Raw genomic sequence first — 19730 nt, 5'->3', positions numbered from 1 at the left:
AGTGTTGTCTACAATACACTGAGATGTTGTAATTAATAATCCTATGCTCTGATGAGCAGGTGAAGGAACCACTGAGTCAGTTAGGGGCTAAGTCACAACTTTTCACAAACTTGTTAATTTCCTGTTAGTGTTTCCACTATAATTTGTTTTGCCACGGTGGAAAAAGTCAAAGGGGCGGGGGGTGCCACCCCAGGATATTTTTTGTAGAATGACTGATGTCATGTACAGTGACTTTAAAAATACATTCTACTCCAAAATTGTGCAGACACCATGATGAGCCCAATAGCATATTGTTAAAATCATATACATGGCACCATTCCATATTATCAGGCAGGTGTTTTATTAGCAATAAGCAAGGTTTTTTCTGGATCAAAAAGTGGCTACTTTTCCCCCCATGGAGCCAAGAGAAAAATTTACAATTGTAATGCAAATCTACACATTTTGTCATGGAGCTGACAGAAAATGTTGCAGTGTGAAAGCTAATTTCTTACAGTTCTATTCATTTGGCCATGGCTAATTCTGTGTTCTTATGCAAAAACCGGGGCCCCTGGGCATATGCCCCGCATGCCCGGTCAGTAATTCAGCCACTCCAAAAGTACTCCAAAATTCATTGTTTATTTTATTGGTTTCATTCTTTTAGCTTTTTTAATGAATACAGGGGAAACACTGGTGCTAATTATGTAAATAAACATTTACGGAGAAACAGTTTCTGAAAAAAACATTTACACTATTTGCGTTTTGGGAGTATTTACCCTTTACTATGTTAGTGATTATAGTATATAATCAACTGGCCACCAGGGGGGTTGACAGTCACTGAGCAGTTGACTGTCTGGATGAAAGGAGGATGAGAAACAAGTGTTGAAGTGTAGGAGAAGGACTGGTACCTTGAGACACCTGCATGCGGGGCATGATCTGATTTGGCACGTTGGGCATAGGCACGGATCCATCTGAAAGAGAGGAGGATGAGAGGTGGTCAACATGTCATACACCAAAGCTTCCAAATTAGCTAACTACAGCTACACCTACTTTAACCAAACATATCCTCCTATTATAGGCCCAAATGCTAACTTTCACTTAAGTCAAATTTCCACAGTCAATGCATGACTGATAAAAAGAATGGTTGGCCCCACACATGGTAATAGGATGATAATAAACATAAGTGATTATGTTGCTCCCTCCTTCAATAGAGGGGTCTCCAGAGGTCCAGGGAGGAGGGTACTCACTGGCTGGCCGTGGGGACTGGCCAGGACCCATGGAGTTCGGCTGAGGGGGCATGCCAGGCTGCTGCTGGGCCCCTGGGCCCCCCACTGCCATGGGGCCAGGCTGCTTCTGGAGCCGCGAGCGCCTCTTCTCCTCCAACTCCTTCTGGATCTTATAGATCTTCTCCGCCAGGAAGTGGTAATACTCGTCCTGCAGAAATTGACAACACGAGATTAGAAATAACGCACACTGAACAAAAATATAAACGCAACATGTAAAGTGTTGGTCCCATGTTTCATGAGCTGAAATAAAAGATCCCCGAAATGTTCCATACGCACAAAAAGCTTATTTTGCAAAATTTTGCAAACAAATGGGTTTACATCCATGTTGGTGAGCATTGCTCCATTGCCAAGATAAGCCATCCACGTGACATGTGTGCCATATCAAGAAGCTGATTAAACAGCATGATCATTACACAGGTGCACCTTGTGCTGGGGACAATAAAAGGTCACTAAAATGTGCAGTTTTGTCACACAACACTATGCCACAGATGTCTCAGGTTTTGAGGGAGGGTACAATTGGCATGCTGACTGCAAGAATGTCCACCAGAGCTGTTGCCAGAGAAGTGAAAATAAATCTCTACCATAAGCCACCTCCGTCGTTTTAGAGAATTTGACAGTACGTCCAACCTCCCTCACAACCAGAGACCACGTGTAACCACGCCAGCCCAGGACCTCCACATCCAGCTTCGTCACCTGCGGGATCGTCTGAGACCAGCCACCCGGACAGCTGATGAAACTGATGAGTATTTCTGTCTGTAATAAAGCCCTTTTTTGGGGAAAAAACTCAATCTGATTGGTTGGGCCTAGTTCCCCAATAGGTGGGATAATGGGTGGGCCTATGTCAGGCCCACCCATGTCTGATCCCATGCCCAGTCACTTGAAATCCATAGATGAGGGCATAATTTATTTATTTAAATTGACTGATTTCTTGATTTGAACTGTAACTCAGTAAAATAGCTGAAATTGTTGCATGTTGCGTTTATATTTTTGTTCAGTATATATTTTGTTTACTTTATTGAATGTTATATCAGCTACTTAAAAGTGCACACTAAAGGAGAAGGGTGGAGATTGGGATGCAGTCTATGTTGGCGTTTCAAGCAGTAGCGAGTTCATCACAGGAGGTTGGTGGCACCTTAATTGGGGGAGGACGGGCTCTTGGTAATGGCTGGAGCGGAATGGTATCAAATACATCAAACACACAGCTTCAATGTGTTTGATGCCATTCCATTCGCTCGGTTCCAGCCATTATGAGCCGTCCTCCCCTCAGCAGCCTCCACTGAAGTTCATTACCCTGCTGTTGGCAGACTGGTACATGTCCCCTTCCACCTTCCTAGCGTACGCCACCAGGTTCTCCATCCGCCGATCCTTCAGTGCTGCGGGGTCTGGGGTGGGGAATATGGCTTGTACTCTGGAGGAGGACAGGGAGAAGAAGGAAGGGATGGTAGAGGGAAAGAGTGACAGCATAAAGGGAGAATTAAAGAGTGAGTTGGAGTAGCGGCAACCTCAATCAGAAAATTGCTTTTCCTTTCAGAACATTGATCTGAACGGGCGAGGTAACTGAACACAGTGGGCCAGTCCCAAATCAACTCCTATACCCTTAGCCCTATGGTGGCAAAACCATGTGGGTTGTCCACCTATTAAACCCCGATAGATTCATGGTCATTGAGAAAAAACATTGAAGGAAGAGAATGCAAGCATCTTGGTGGTACTTACAGTTTGTGCACCAGGTGGGTGCGTAGGTCCTGAGTGACGTGCTCGTGCCACGTCTTCCTCACCCCCGAGGCAGAGAGAGGGTTGGCGCCCGGCAGGTTGCCCATGCCCCCCATGCCCAACCCGTCTGGCATCAACTGACTGGAGGACGGAGAGAGGGGAGCAAGACCACTTAGAAAACACGTAATCATAACAGTAACACCAAGGTAACTATGAGAGAATAACTTGTGTAATGATGTGTCAAGTAACTGAGTAGAAAGAGTGGCATTGTAGTTACAGGGATTTAACCCCAATTTCAGCCTTTGCCCAACCCTTTCATATATTCAAACAACGCATTCAGGTGAAAAGTGGTGGGGAATTGCTCATAAATATTCATTTTGGGGCTGGGTAAACATAGTTGTACCTGATCCCAACACTTTCTCACTGAAGTATACTTACCAGAAATCCACTGGCACGCTCTGATAACATTGTGTGCATTGCGAGCAAATATGGCTCTGCACCGTTACCCCAGTGGTAAGGTGGTGACATCTGCACCGTTACCCCAGTGGTAAGGTGGTGACATCTGCACCGTTACCTCAGTGGTAAGGTGGTGACATCTGCACCGGTACCTCAGTGGTAAGGTGGTGAAATCTGCACCGTTACCTCAGTGTTAAGGTGGTGACATCTGCACCGGTACCTCAGTGGTAAGGTGGTGACATCTGCACCGGTACCTCAGTGGTAAGGTGGTGACATCTGCACCGGTACCTCAGTGGTAAGGTGGTGACATCTGCACCGTTACCTCAGTGGTAAGGTGGTGAGTTCCTGACATCTATCTGCACTGTTACCTCAGTGGTAAGGTGGTGAGTTCCTGACATCTATCTGCACCGTTAACTCAGTGGTAAGGTGGTGAGTTCCTGACATCTATCGGCACCGTTAACTCAGTGGTAAGGTGGTGAGTTCCTGACATCTATCTGCACCGTTAACTCAGTGGCAAGGTGGTGAGTTCCTGACATCTATCTGCACCGTTACCTCAGTGGTAAGGTGGTGAGTTCCTGACATCTATCTGCACCGTTAACTCAGTGGTAAGGTGGTGAGTTCCTGACATCTATCTGCACCGTTACCTCAGTGGTAAGGTGGTGAGTTCCTGACATCTACCTGCACCGTTAACTCAGTGGCAAGGTGGTGAGTTCCTGACATCTATCTGCACCGTTACCTCAGTGGTAAGGTGGTGAGTTCCTGACATCTATCTGCACCGTTAACTCAGTGGTAAGGTGGTGAGTTCCTGACATCTATCTGCACCGTTACCTCAGTGGTAAGGTGGTGAGTTCCTGACATCTATCTGCACCGTTACCTCAGTGGTAAGGTGGTGAGTTCCTGACATCTATCTGCACCGTTACCTCAGTGGTAAGGTGGTGAGTTCCTGACATCTATCTGCACCGTTACCTCAGTGGTAAGGTGGTGAGTTCCTGACATCTATCTGCACCGTTACCTCAGTGGTAAGGTGGTGAGTTCCTGACATCTATCTGCACCGTTACCTCAGTGGTAAGGTGGTGAGTTCCTGACATCTATCTGCACTGTTAACTCAGTGGTAAGGTGGTGAGTTCCTGACATCTATCTGCACTGTTACCTCAGTGGTAAGGTGGTGAGTTCCTGACATCTATCTGCACCGTTAACTCAGTGGTAAGGTGGTGAGTTCCTGACATCTATCTGCACCGTTAACTCAGTGGTAAGGTGGTGAGTTCCTGACATCTATCTGCACTGTTAACTCAGTGGTAAGGTGGTGAGTTCCTGACATCTATCGGCGCGTGCGGAGTAAGTTCCAATTTCCCACAGGGCGTAAAACAATATTTGAGTATTGTGCAGTATTGTGTTGGGAAAAGTGCAATCATCACCTTGAAAATTAAGATATGGGGCTCAATTCAAATCAGCACTGCAGTAACTATTTTTCCAATGACCAAATTATCTCCCAGGTTGGTCTTGGGTAGTGAATAAAAACCTACAACTACTACCAGGCCAACCAGTCTCACAGGTAGGCTATCACTTTTCAGAACTAGAAGTGTGTGGGCACGGGATGAATATTGTAAATAAAGAATTTATAAATATATCTGCCACATGTAGGATTAGAACTCACAACCATTGAAATATGAGCCAACTGTTTTAGCGCACTGTGCCACCAATCAGCGAAAAAACTATGAGTTGACATGACCATTGTCATCTATTTCTAGTTACGATGGATGTAGCTATGAATATAAACGTATAATCCTCATAGCACACATTTTTTCTTGGTTAATCATGTAGATGTGTATGAAACAGTAAGCAAAAACGTTTCATTTGGTCATATGCGGAAATGTGCCTTACTGCCTTTTGAAAAGTGGTCTAGTCAAGGAAGAGTCAAACAAAATATATTGATTGGCTCCACTTACCAACACCATTGCCAAATAAAGCGCGCTGTCACCTGCTTTTATAGTAAGCCTCGAGGTGGTACCACCCAGCACATCTACAAGGGAGTGGATTTCATTCCAAACTCTTTCCTTTGAGATGACGTAAAAGGCACCTCTACATCACGATTTCAAATGGTAGAGTAGAACCACTAAGGGTAAAAAGAGCCAGATCAAAACTTTCAAACTTTTAAAATGAAGATCAGAATTGACGTGTTTCACTGGAACTAAGCCGAAAACAGCTGTTTTTAATGCAGATTTTTTTTCTTCATCATGAAAGCTACTATTTAAATAGAATATACAGTGAGATCCAAAAGTATTGGGACAGTGACACATTGTTTCGCCTCTGTACTCTGGCACATTTGATTTGAAATTATACAATGACTGAGGTTAGAGTGCACGCTCTCAGCTTTAATTTGAGGGAATTTTCATCCATATCGCTGTTCATCAAAGTATTCAGACCTTCACTTTTTGTGGCTGGGCCACTCAAGAACATTGAGACTTGTCCTGAAGCCACTTCTGCATCGTCTTGGCTGTGTGCTTAGGGTCGTTGTCCTGTTGGAAGGCGAATCGTCGCCCCAGTCTGAGGTCCTGAGCGCTCTGGAGCAGGTTTTCATCAAGGATCTCTGTACTTTGCACTGTTCATCTTTCCCTCCATTCTGACCAGTCTCCTAGTCCCTACCGCTGGAAAAACATGCCCACAGCATGATGCTGCCACCACCACCACCAAACTTCATTGTAGGGATGGTATTGTCCAAGTGATGAGCGGTGCCTGGTTTCCTCAAGACGTGACACTTGGCATTCAGGCCAAAGAGTTCAATCTTGGTTTCATCAGACCAGAGAATCTTGTTTCTCATGGTCTGAGTCTCCTTTAGGTGCCTTTTACTGAGGACGGCTGGCATGTGCCTTTTACCTGAAGATTAGCTTCCGTCTGGCCACAACTATAAAGACCTGATTGGTGGAATGCTGCAGAGATGGTTGTTATTCTGGAAGGCTCTCCCATCTCCACAGAGGAACTCTGGAGCTTGGGTTCACCGCCCTGACCAAGGCCCTTATGGCTGGGCGGTATATCAAATTAATTTGATTAATTCGAATGTATGTTTTTGCGCGATATTCCAAATGCCTGTATCGCAAGGATGAAGGTTTTGTTCTTTTTTGTTTTTATGAGCATTTATGTCCGCTTGTTCTCGTGTTCACACCAGAGAATAATAGAGAAGTTACATTTCTAACAATATCCTTTTTATGTCTCATCTACTCAAATTGCGTGCAGAGCAAACACTACTAAAGAGTATCAATGAACACCGATTCAGGAAAATGAATGCTCAGTTTGACGCGCGCGGCATTGAGGTACCGTTAGCAACACTTTAGTCAGTCTATTATACTAGCTGTCTAGTCTGTTTCATAAACTTGCAATAAGCATAAAACACAAGGAATTAGCAAATTGCTCTCATTCTGAGAAATAAGGTAGGCCACTTGATTTCAACATCTGAACAAAGTGGACAGGCTAACATGCTGTTTAAACAGTTGGAGACAGACAGAAGGGTGTGTTCATAACAATTCAACTGTTCTAATTGTTAGCTAGCAAATAGATACACGTTGGCTCAACTTGAAAAATAAATATTAGCTGGCTACTCACTAACACGTGGGCTTGTGCGTGAGAGATCGCTGATGAGACCTGTGTTAATGTTCTAGAATGCCTGCTACAAGAGGTTAGTCATTATTAGTGATTGTGCATTATGCATGGTTCTTGTTCAATTTGTAACAAAAAAAGGGCATTTTCAGACTTGAAAGCCAGATCAGTGATTGCGCTCCCCCCCCAAAAAAAAAGTAGGTTCAACTATTTTGATCAAATAATTAACTTATTAGTGTGTCTTATGGTTGTGGAAGGCTTATATTTAGTATAGGTATAACTTCACAATACCTGAATTCATTAGATTATTGCAGACTGTTTGAAATGCATAGATATCGTGAATCACACAGAATGTTTTGGTACCCTTCCCCAGATCGGTGCCTCAACACAATCCTGTCTAGGAGCTACACGAACAACTCCTTCAACCTCATGGCTTGTCTTTTCCTGACATGCACTGTCAACTGTGGGACCTTATATAGACAGGTGTGCGACTTTCCAAATAAACTTGAATCAAGTTGTAGAAACATTTCAACAATGATCAATGGAAACAGGATGCATGCACCTGATCTCAATTTCGAGTCTCATAGCAAAAAGGTCTGCATTCTAAAAAAAATTGTTTTATATAAAATGGTTTTCACTTTGTCATTATGGCATATTGTGTGTAGATTGATGAGTAAATGTTTTTAATTAATACATTTTAGAATAAGGTTGTAATGTAACAAAATGTAGAAAAAGTGAAGGGGTCTGAATAAAATGAATGGTAAATAATGTAGTGTCATTTTGGAGTCACTTGTAAATAAGAATAGAATATGCTTCTAAACACATCTACATTAATGTGGATTCTACCATGATAACAGATAGTCCTGAATGAACTGTAAATAATGATTAGTGAGAAAGTTAGATGCACAAATATCATACCCCCACAAAAATGCTAACCACCCCTGTTATTGTAATGGTGAGAGGTTAGCATGTCTTGGACGTATGATATAAAATGCTAACCTCCCCTGTTATTGTAATGGTGAGAGGTTAGCATGTCTTGGAGGTATGATATAAAATGCTAACCTCCCCTGTTATTGTAATGGTGAGAAGTTGGCATGTCAAGGCATGATATTTGTGCAACTAACTTTCTCAATCATTATTCACGATTCATTCAGGACTATCCGTAATCATATTAGCATCCACATTAATGTATAAGTCTCTAGAAACATATTCTATTCTTATTTACAATCAAAGTGACTCCAATGACAATACATTACTTACCATTAATTTCTATTTGGCACAAACTCATCTGGAACACAAACAAAACAAACAGCAAATGCATCCACCAAATTTGTTGTCACAAGCTTAATGCAATCATTGCATGCTAGGAATATGGGACCAAATAATACACTTTTGACTACACATAAGTGAATTGGTATAATATTTCTGTTCCCCTAAAGGGGAACATGTACAATAGGGGAACATGTACAATAACATGTACAATAAGTGCTGTAATTTCTAAACGGTTCACCCGATATGGATGAAAATACCCTCAAATTAAAGCTGACAGTCCGCACTTTAACCTCATTTGATCATTTCAATTCCAAAGTGCTAGAGTACAGGGACAAAACAAAAAAATGTCACTGTCCCAATACTTTGCGCTCATTGTAAAAATGGTGATTGCTGCTGTACACTGTAGTGGGCCCAGCTTTGTACCACCCAGTTGGAGTGATCTAGGGCACAGAATTCAGAGAGACAATCCAAATGGGTGAGCGGACTCACTTGTTGAGCGACGAGGGGAGCGATGAGTCCGAGAGCATGCCGGTCTCTGAGGGCACGCCCACCCCTCCTCCGGCCATGTTCATGTTAGTGCCTGGGAGAGAACACAGCCAACCAGAGGCAGCATTACCACCAAAACAGTGACCAATACCCTCACGATACCCCTTCGACTCATCACACGGGACCCTTATACAGAGAACTATACCAAAATTAATTAACGAGTCAACCAATCATTGGTTTTAAATAACTATTTCATGTGTCTGTGATTTCATCCTCTGGGATTTCAAGTTGTGCATATTTGCAAACCCAAAATTAAAAGTTGAATCAATCGTATGCATCTATCAACCCATTTTTACATTTACAATTTAGTCATTCAGCAGATGCTCTTATCCTATTGTCCTCAAGTGCTTTACAGTAACCTAGCCTAAAACTCCAATGAGACCAAGCAACATTCTTACCTAGTGCATTGATGGAGCGTAGCTGCTGCCCTCCCTGGGCTGTGTTCTGTCCTCCAGGTCCTCCCTGTCCCTGAGCAGGGGACTGGTTACCGTAGGGCAGGCCCAGGGCAGCGTAGGCCCGCTGCATGGAACTGGGGTCGATGTGCCCGCTGCTGGCACCGCCACTGTTCATGGAGGAACCCGGGGAGCTGCCGGGAGGGCCCGTGCCCACCGTGGCATTGATGGCACTCTGCAGGCTGGCGCCGGGCGAACCCAGCATGGCTGGAGAGAGCGTAGACATTTTTGAAACATTTCAAAGAGAAACCTTGTTGCTTTGGCAATACACGTACTTTTGTATCAAATTGAAGAGGGGGGGGGTGTGAGTAATTATGAACACTAGTGATGAATCCCAACTGCACATAACTCACCTTTCTTCCCCAGTTCTGATTGACAACAAACAGAACTACAGTTAGGACTTGGCTTGGGCCTATGTTAATAAATCATTAGTACGCCCTTCCAGAAAAGGTCTGCCGTATGTTACGTTTGATGAAAAGCAATCTACTTACTGGCAAAGATTAAGTAAATTATTTCTCTCATAGAAGTCATAAAAACTCAATAGTTGTTAAACAAAACAAAATTGTAAAGCCTACATTTTTATGATCTAAAATAATATTTATCCGCTTCCACCCAAAGGTCCTACTACTGCTCTATGTCTCACTGTATGTTGATCTGTGACCGGCAGAGAGAATATGCAGGATGCCTCTGTGGGGGATTTAAATATGTCACTGGTTTTCTGGCCAATCCGAGAGAGTTCTCCCCCTGAGCCCCTCCCCCACCGATAGAAACTCCAGAGCCCCTCCCCCAGGGTGTCAGATTACAGGCCCAGCATTCTACAGGAATCCTTTATAGCCAGCGAGCCAGCACAGAGCGAGCAAGCACAGAGCGAGCACAGAGCACAGCTAGGGATAAGGCCTGCAGGTGGCGCCACTAAAAACTTCACTCGCTCACTCACTCTCAGCTCAGCATGCTTCTCTGTTGACAATTCAGTTACATTGTCTTTTTTTCCCTTTCTAACTTACATACAAGCCCTTAACCAACAATGTAAGCATTTCACTGTATTCGGCGCATGTGACAAATTAAATATGATTTACATCGCAAATAATTTATAGCTCAAGTGTGTTAGTGTGCAATGCATCTGTTGTAATTTCAATGTGTCAAAGTTTTTGTATCTGTGCCTACAATATGTATATAAAATAAAATGAAATGTAAGGTGGCAGATGTAATAATGACTAAGGAGACCGATTTCTGTATGAATGTTGAGGGGCAACAACAACCGGTTTATCTACAGTGCGTTCGGGAAGGTATTCAGACCCCTGGATTTTTTCACATTTTGTTACTTTACAGCATTAACTCAATCTACACACAATACCCGCATCCTTGAGATGTTAATACAACTTGATTGGAGTCCACCTTTGGTAAATTCAATTGATTGGACAAGATTTGGAAAGGCACACACCTGTCTATATAAAGTCCCACAGTTGACAGTGCATGTCAGAGCAAAAACCAAGACATGTGGTCGAAAGAATTGTTCGTAGAGCTCAGACAAGATTGTGTCGAGACACAGATCTGGGGAAGGTTACCAAAAACATTCTGCAGCATTGAAGGTCCCCAAAAACACAGGGGACTCCATCATGCTTAAATGGAAGAAGTTTGGAACCACCAAGACTATTCCTAGAGCTGGCTGCCCAGCCAAACTGAGTAATCGGGGAAGTAGGGCCTTGTTCAGGGAGGTGACCAATAACCCGATGGTCTCTCTGACAGAGCTCCAGAGTTCCTCTGAGGAGATGGGAGAACCTTCCAGAAGGACAACAATCTCTGCAGCACTCCACCAATCAGGCCTTTATGGTCGATTGGCCAGACAGAAGCCACTCTTCAGTAAAAGGCACAGAACAGCCCACTTGGAGTGTGCCAAAAGGCACCTAAAGGACTCTCAGACCATGAGAAACAAGATTCTCTGGTCTGATGAAACCAAGATTGAACTCTTTGGCCTGAATGCCAAGCGTCATGTCTAGAGGAAACCTTCGCATCATGCTGTCAGAATGTTTTTCAGCAGCAGGGACTGGGAGACTTGTTAGGATGGAGGGAAAGATGAACAGAGCAAAGTACAGAGAGATCCTTGATGAAAACCTGCTCCAGAGAGCTCAGGACCTCAAACTGGGTGAAGGTTCCCCTTCCAACAGGACAACGACCCTCAGCACACAGCCAAGACAACGCAGGAGTGGCTTCATGACAATTCTCTGAATGTCTTTGAGTGGCCCAGCCAGAGTCCGGACTTGAATCCGATCAAATATCTCTGGAGAGACATGTAAATAGCTGTGCAGCGACACTCCCCATCCAAGGTGACAGCACTTGAGAGGATCTGCAGAGAAGAATGGGAGAAACATCCCAAATACAAGCTTGTAGCGTCATACCCAAGAAGACAAGGCTGTAATCGCTGCCAAAGGTATTTCAACAAAGTACTGAATAAAGGGTCTGAATACTTATGTAAATGCTATATTTCCATTTTGTTTAAAAAAATAAATTTGCAAAAATGATGGGGTATTGAGTGTAGATTGAGGAGGAAACAAAACAATTGAATCAATTTTAGGATATGGCTGTAACTCAACAAAATGTGGGAAAAGGGTTCTGTATACCTTCTGAATGCACTGTATCTACTTGAATGGCTATGCTAATGCCAAAACACCTGTATGGGAGGATATTACACAATACCCAACGTTACACACACACGTGTGTGATGGACTAAAGGGTCCTAGGGGAAAACAGGTACTCACGCTGCTGGTTCCTTTTGTCGCTGGCGTTCTTCAGCGGCAGGCAGACGGGACAGTCATGCCGAGTGCAGTTCTTCCAGTGAGAAATGATTTGTCTGGACGACGCACAGTGAGCCACTGAGGGGATAGAGGGATAAGAGAGGGAGAGGAAGAGAGAGAGAGGGGGGAGGAGGGAGAAAATGAAGAATATGAGAGAAAGGAAAGAGGGGAGATTGAATGAAAGACAGAAAAAGAACAAGAAATATGAGGGATGACAGAAGAGGGAGAGAGAAGGCAACGAGTCATTGAAAAACACATACAATAGCTATGACAAGATGACCACTTCCTGTCCAAGACACCATAGAAGCTAGTATATGGTGTAAATCACAGAGTCAAAGAAAAAACAACATATATCGAAAGTTAGTAACTATTCCAAGCATAATGTGACTGTTGCCTAATGGGCCCTGTGGACTAACAGAAAGGTACCATTGTGTTCACACAGTCAGATAATTGCTGTAATAGATTTGATTTAGACCCAGGGTATGGAAGTAAATGGTGTGATTGCTCAGGAGGAAGACTCCAATAACAGCATGATTAGGGGCTTTAGAGACACACGGTGGTGAAAATCCTACTGATATCAATTCATTAACTTAAGTGGAAGATTCATCCCTTCAAGAGTATAAAATAAGTGATTCTACTCCTGCTAACATCAAATAAGTCTCTTTATATTACTTAAAGAAAATCCTCAAGTATTTGAGTTATCATTAATAATCTTAGGGCTAGGGTCTATTTTCCTGAATTTCCGCCTGACTGCCGTGCCCAAAGTAAACTGCCTGTTACTCAGGCCCAGAAGCCAGGATATGCATATAATTGGTAGCATTGGATAGAAAACACTTTGAAGTTTGTAGAAATGTTAAAATAATGTATGAGACTATAACACAACTGATATGGTAGTCGAAAATCCAAAGAAAAACCAACCGGAATTATTTTATTTTTAGGTCCCAGGCTCTTATAATGGAAAGCTTTGGGTCCTATGCAATTCTAGCTCCCAGATTGCAATTCATATGGCTTCCACTAGATGTCAACATTATTTGTTCAAGGTTTCAGGCTTGTTTCTTACAAAATGAGTAAGAATCTGGAGTTTTTGTACAAAGAGTCTCAGTGGAAAATCCGTTATGTTCGCACGCGACAGAGGAATTGCATAGGACCCAAAGCTTTCCATTATAAGAGCCTGGGACCTAAAAATAAAATAATTCCGGTTGGTTTCCGGTTGGTTTTTCTTTGGATTTTCGACTACCATATCAGTTGTGCCTGCCAATTTCACTTTTCTATTTAACATACTTCTTTCTGTATGAAAGATTATAGTTTATTTACATTTTAGGATACCTGAGGATTAAATAGAAACGTAGTTTGACTTGTTTGAACAAAGTTTAGCGGTAGCTTTTTGGATTCCTTTGTCTGCATGTTGAAAGAGTGGATTACTGAAATCGATGGCGCCAACTAAACAGACCTTTTGGGATATTAAGAAGGATTTTATCTAACAAAACGACCATTCATGTTGTAGCTGGGACCCTTGGGATTGCAAACAGAGGAAGATTTTCAAAAGTAAGTGATTTATTTAATCGCTATTTGTGATTTCATGAAGCCTGTGCTGGTTGAAAAATATGTTGTGGTGCACCGTCCTCAAACAATCGCATGGTATGCTTTCGCTGTAAAGCCTATTGTAAATCGAACAATGCAGTTAGATTAACAATAATTTAAGTTTTTACATGATATAAGATACTTGTACGTTCATAAATGTTTAATATTAGGATTATTTATTTGAATTGCTAGCGGGACGCCTATCCCTATTAAGTCACAGGGTAGGTACGTGACATATTACACAACAAAATGTCAAACAAATACAAAATTGGAACCGGCAAACCCAAACAACAAGAAGGCCATTTAAACAAATAATCACTAATATAAGCCATTTTAAAAACATGTAAACAGCACAACCCAATTAAAACCGGATGAGACCTAAAACATCATATATCCTCATTTGACCCCATAGCCATTAAAACACATTACCAATATGACTGGCACCATGGGGTTAAAGGTCAGAGGCCATCGACCTAGAGACACCCTTTAATGTTCAGAGCAGCACGGGGCGGGAGGAAAGCGCCGTAGCCACCCAGACAGACAGACCCAGTGTGGAGACTAAAGCCACTCGAGTATTTACATTAGGCCTAAGCACCCAGACAGGCTTTTAAAACAAGCCCCGGGATTTATAGCTGCTGATGTCCTCACTATTAATATAGGCTGGAGCAGGCTTTCAGTCAGTCACAGGGGCAAACAGGAGGGAGGGAATGGAAGACAATGGTTCTTTCCAAATTAATATTTCCTCAATTCTGCAAATCCTCTCTTCACTTCCTCCTCAAAACGCACAGAGAAGGTCAGAGGGCAGGGACCTTCTCCTCCAATACGGTTGAGAAGTAGTTGAGCAGATAGGATGCAAGGAATAGCGGAAATAGCAGAAAGACTAATTCAGATGGAACCATGGAGAAGGAGGAGAGTGGCTTTGGGCACAGCAGCACAGAGAAAGGTAACCAACTGTTGACTTCAACGTCAATCAACAAACTATAGCCTTCTAAACGGGAGGAGGAGAAGATATACATGTCTCTTACATTAGATGGAGTAAAAATGATATCCCGTTGGACATTAACGAGTGTGTGTTCAATCATATTCACATTCACATCATATTCAGTCCCCCAACGATTATGCAGCAACCAACACCACAACCCCCCTTCCCCAGACACTCACCCTGGCAGGACTTGCCGGCCTGGCAGTGTGTCATGTGGTTGAGGACGTTCTTCATGGTGCGGCAGTGTGGCAGGGCGCAGGCCCGCACCTCCCCGTTGGCCTGGTCCCGCCGCTGGCACTTGTGGGCGTGGAGCAGCAGGACCAGCTGTTGCTGGATGAGCTTGCGCTTCTCTGGGTCGGCCGTGTGGCTCGCCGTGGCTGCAGACACCCCACCGCCAGGGACCATGGAGGATACCTGCTGCATCTGGGCCTTGGGAGGAAACGCAGCAAATAAGTGAGGTAGACTGGATTTATTTGAAACTTAGCTTGAACCCAATTACTTGAATTGGAACTGGGTCGCTTGAATTGGATCCCTGAACTGTTTATATTGAAATTGAATCTCCCAATCCCTGTAATTAAGCCTACTTATACAAGTACATTACTTTCACAATTTGAAAAAGAAAAGCTGATCTACAATGACTAAACGAATTTATGCCGAGATCAACGGGGTGAGGTTTGATTAGGGAGAAAGAGAGGGAAAACATTTGTGTGAGAAAGACAAAGAGTGGAGGGCGGCGGGGGAAGAGTGGTGAACAGAGAAAGAACGATTCCCAGACAGAATAATGGGAGGCAGCCAATGAATGAATCAAAAAGAAAGAAAAGCCCCCCCCCCACAAAAAGGCCTGGTAAACATCCAACTATTTCACATAAGACTCCATTAACCTTTAACCAAAATAGAAACACTAAACTATTTCCTCTGTAATGAGTTCATTAGGCCCTTTTCCTGTTCCTGGGAGAGAGATTTGCATGCAGTATTTACACAGTGCCTTGAAAGAGACCCCTCTCTTTTTCTCTTTCCCTCATTCTCTCTCTCTGCACAACAATATTCTGAGTGGAGTGCCTTTTCACAAATGTTTCCCCCTTCCAACAATCTCTCATTCTGCATTCCAGGCCTGGCTTTTGGAGAAGGAAGAGAAATATGTCGTAATAATTGTTCCAATACCGTGGCATTGGGAACTGCACCGTTATTCAAAGTCAATGCAGAGACTAATGGACTCAGACTTCACTTGAGTTGTCACTACGTGAGACTAAATCTGAAAGGATTTGATAGGCAGGGGGTAATTTTCACCGTATTGCTTCAACCAATCCTCTCATAGTACGTACGATCTAGGGGTCAATGATAGGGGTTTTAGAGACCAGTCCTCTAACTAGGACCTAATCTAATCTCTTCAGTGTTCAAACATCTGAAAGGACTAGGTAGGTGTGCACATTAATATGATGATGGCTTCATTTAACCCTCTGATAAACAGTGGAGATTCCAACGTATCTTTTGTATAGTCAGTACTTTCATATCTGAGAACACCAAGAGGATAGGGGCAAGGTTACAAGTCTGAAACCCAAAGGCATGGGGACCACATCAGATCTGAGAGCTGATTTTTGTGGCCTCCAGACAGATATCGGATTCCAACTGTTTAAGGGGGCTAGACGAAGAGGCTTGAGATCCAAATGGAAACAGACCTTTCCCAGAACCCTCCGTTTAGGTCATCATGTAAACAGGTTTGCGTTTCTCCTTTTCTACAAAGTTAGAGGAACTTACCAGGTTTGGCATGCTGCTGGCCCCTTTCAGGTCACTGGGGAAGGGGGGCAGGCTGTTGGCAAGGGCTGCCTTGTTCCGGAGCTGCTGCTGGGCGTTCACCCCCATCTGCTGCTGGACCCCGCCCTGGCCGTACTGCTGCCCAAAAGGACTGCCAGCCATACCCATCTACAGAGAGACAGGGGATTAGGACAATCCCTGAGGTGAACCGGGTCTCTGTTCATGAGTTTCAAAACGGGTCAAGAAGGACCAGGACAATGTATGATTTGGGACTGTAAAACCGTGAAACTAACCTATTGGGTTAAAATGAAATTGGGCCCCAACACTGTAAAGCACAGCCACAGGTTTCCGTACTGCACACAATACCAAAGTATTTGAGTGTTTGAGCACTGATTCTGTGGGAATTGTCTAGAAGGGGAGAATGACGTGCAATGGCGGGTCTGACGGTTGACATCTGCCTTTCCGTGGTTCAGATAAGAGGAAGTGGCCCGTTACAAGGCCTCCCCAAATCACGCCATCTCTCAACCACAACATGTAATAGTAAACAAGGGAGCACCTAAACCCAACACAGGCTAGGTATAGATATGAATGTATGTTTTACAAGTTACTTGTAGATGATTATACATGTCGGATCTTGTGGAGGAGCTCATTGAAATGGATGAAAATAGGAGAGAGCAGTCAGATGCAATGTGACTTATTTCAACAGGTCTTTGTCCCCCCCATCGTTATAACTGCCAAACCCAAAAACAGGCAAATAAGGAAACAGAGGTATGAAAGAAACATTTACCCATGAGTGGCTGCCAAATCCCATCCATGTATCTATCCATCTACCATCATTAAACTTTCTTGACTAGCTTCTCAATGTGAGTTGAACACATAGAAGACACTATTTCAGAGCCAACGGGTGGTGCAAGATCTGCTGCAGGCATGGACATAATAGTTAAGTGCGCAGCTGCAATCTCTTTAGAATGAATAAAAAAACACTAATTTTGATCTTCCACTATGACCAATAAGGTTTAAAACATGCAATTTTGACATCTACAATGAGTATACCAAACCTTAGAAACACCTTCCTAATATTGAGTCGCACCCCCATTTTCCCAAGGTGTCGAAAGCATTCCACAGGGATGCTGGCCCATGAAAAACCCAGCAGCGTTGCAGTTCTTAACACAAACCGGTACGCCTGGCACTTACTGCCACACCCCATTCAAAGGCCTTTACAGTGCATTCGGAAAGTATTCAAATGTGGTTATATTACAGCCTTATACTAAAATGGATTGACTTGTTTTTCCCCCCACATCAATCTGCATCAATACCCCAAAATGACAAAGCAAAAACAGTTTTAGATTGAAATATCACATTTACAAAAGTATTCAGACCCTTTACTCCATACTTTGTTGAAGCACTTTTGGGAGAGATTACAGCCTTGCAACTTCTTGGGTAAAACACTACAAACTTGACACACCTGTATTTGGGGAGTTTCTCCCATTCTTCTCCGCAGATCCTCTCAAGCTCTGTCAGGTTTGGATGGGGAGCGTCGCTACACAGCTATTTTCACAGATGATCGATCGGGTTCAAGTCCGGGCCATTCAAGGACAAGAGACTGTCCCGAAGCCACTCCTGCTTTGTCTTGGCTGTGTGCTTTGGGTCGTTGTCATGTTGGAAGGTGAACCTTCGACCCAGTCTGAGGTCCTGAGCGCTCTGGAGCAGGTTTTCATCAAGGATCTCTGTACTTTGTTCCATTAATCTTCTCCTCAATCCTGACTAGTCTCCCAGTCCCGGCCGCTGAAAAACATCCCCACAGCATGATGCTGCCACCAACATGCTTCACCGTAGAGATGGTGCCAGGTTTCCTCCAGACGTGACGCTTGGCATTCAGGCCAAAGAGTTCAATCTTGGTTTCATCAGACCAGAGAATGTTGTTCCTAATGGTCTGAGAGTCCTTTAGGTGCCTTTTGCCAAGCAGGCTGTCATGTGCCTTTTACTGAGGAGTGGCTTCCGTCTGGCCACTCTACCATAAAGGCCTGATTGGTGGAGTGCGGATTGTCCTTCTGGAAGGTTCTCCCATCTCCACAGAGAAACTCTGGAGCTCTGTCAGAGTGACCATCGGGTTCTTGGTCACCTCCCTGACCAAGGCCCTTCTCCCCCAATTGCTCAGTTTGGCCAGGCGGCCAGCTCTAGGAAGAGTCTTGGTGGATCCAAACTTCTTCCATTTAAGAATGATGGAGGCCACTGAATTTTTTTGGTACCCTTCCCCAGATCTGTGCCTCGACACAATCCTGTCTCAGAGCTCTACGGACAATTATTTCAACCGCATGGCTTGGTTTTTGCTCTGACATGCACCAATCAATTGAATTTACCACAGGATGACTTCAATCAAGTTGTAGAAACATCTCAAGGATGATCAATGGAAACAGGATGCACCTGAGCTCAATTTCAAGTCTATTAGCAAAGGGTCTGAATACTTATGTAAATAAAAAGGTGTTTTTAAAAAAATACATTTTCTAACATTTCAAAAAAACTTTTTCCCATATTGTCATTATGGGGTATTGTGTGTAGATTGATGAAGAAAAACATTTATTTAATCCATTTTAGAATAAGGCTGTGACTTAACAAAATGTGGAAAAAGGGAAGGGGTCTGAATACTTTACACATGGACTGTACATCATGTGTATTCCCGATTCACCCTCTGAATGGCACACATACACAATCCATGTCTCAAATTGTCTCAAGGCTTAAAAATCCTTCTTTAACCCATCTACTCCCCTTCATCTATACCGATTGAAGTGGATTTAACAAGTAGCATCAATAAAGGATCATAGCTTTCACCTGGATTCTCCTGGTCAGTCTGTCATGGAAAGAGCAGGTGTTCTTAATGTTTTGTCAGTGTACAGCTCAGGTCAAGTGTCAATCAGCAGTTGCTACATCCATTTTTGGACTTAATGATATGTATCCAAGAAATACCTCACTAGCTTACAATGTCGTACCCCATCAGAACCCAAAACATAAGCTTGTTTTACCCCAATGTTTGTAAACAAATTAAAAGTAAACAAACACTGTTTAGCCTCAAAACATGGTTAAAACTATACTTTTGATATCAAAGACAGTCCTTGCATCCATAGCTCTGTCTATGAATTGGAGAGTGATGACATTTCCCCAGCCCAATCCCTCAGCTTTTTACCCAAACAGGGGCGAGGAGATCATTTGTTATCGTTTCAACTGCTGATTGTCACTTTAGTATGTTGGATGACTAGCAATCGAGCATAATGACCTAATCCCCATTTCTAGTCCATCCCTCTCCTGGTGTGCATGTGTACACAGCCCTTCCTGCTCC

General features: G+C 43.5%; 1 protein-coding gene across 1 annotated transcript in view; it reads right to left on the bottom strand.

The window, feature by feature from the left end:
* The window catches only part of crebbpb (CREB binding protein b), a 75475-nt gene that overhangs the window by 22455 nt on the left and 33290 nt on the right, over positions 1 to 19730 (bottom strand). The window contains exons 3-11 of the mRNA XM_071412173.1: positions 16400 to 16564; positions 14824 to 15073; positions 12046 to 12159; positions 9236 to 9496; positions 8781 to 8871; positions 2976 to 3113; positions 2553 to 2670; positions 1224 to 1410; positions 885 to 947 (exon numbers count right to left, since the gene is read on the bottom strand). Coding sequence (XP_071268274.1) covers positions 885 to 947; positions 1224 to 1410; positions 2553 to 2670; positions 2976 to 3113; positions 8781 to 8871; positions 9236 to 9496; positions 12046 to 12159; positions 14824 to 15073; positions 16400 to 16564 — 1387 coding nt within the window. The remainder of the gene's footprint in view (positions 1 to 884; positions 948 to 1223; positions 1411 to 2552; positions 2671 to 2975; positions 3114 to 8780; positions 8872 to 9235; positions 9497 to 12045; positions 12160 to 14823; positions 15074 to 16399; positions 16565 to 19730) is intronic.

Source organism: Salvelinus alpinus, chromosome 1 (genome assembly GCF_045679555.1).
Source record: "Salvelinus alpinus chromosome 1, SLU_Salpinus.1, whole genome shotgun sequence".
Lineage (NCBI taxonomy): Eukaryota > Metazoa > Chordata > Actinopteri > Salmoniformes > Salmonidae > Salvelinus > Salvelinus alpinus.
Note: the sequence above shows the minus strand (reverse complement) of the source record. Positions and strands in the feature narration are given on the sequence as shown.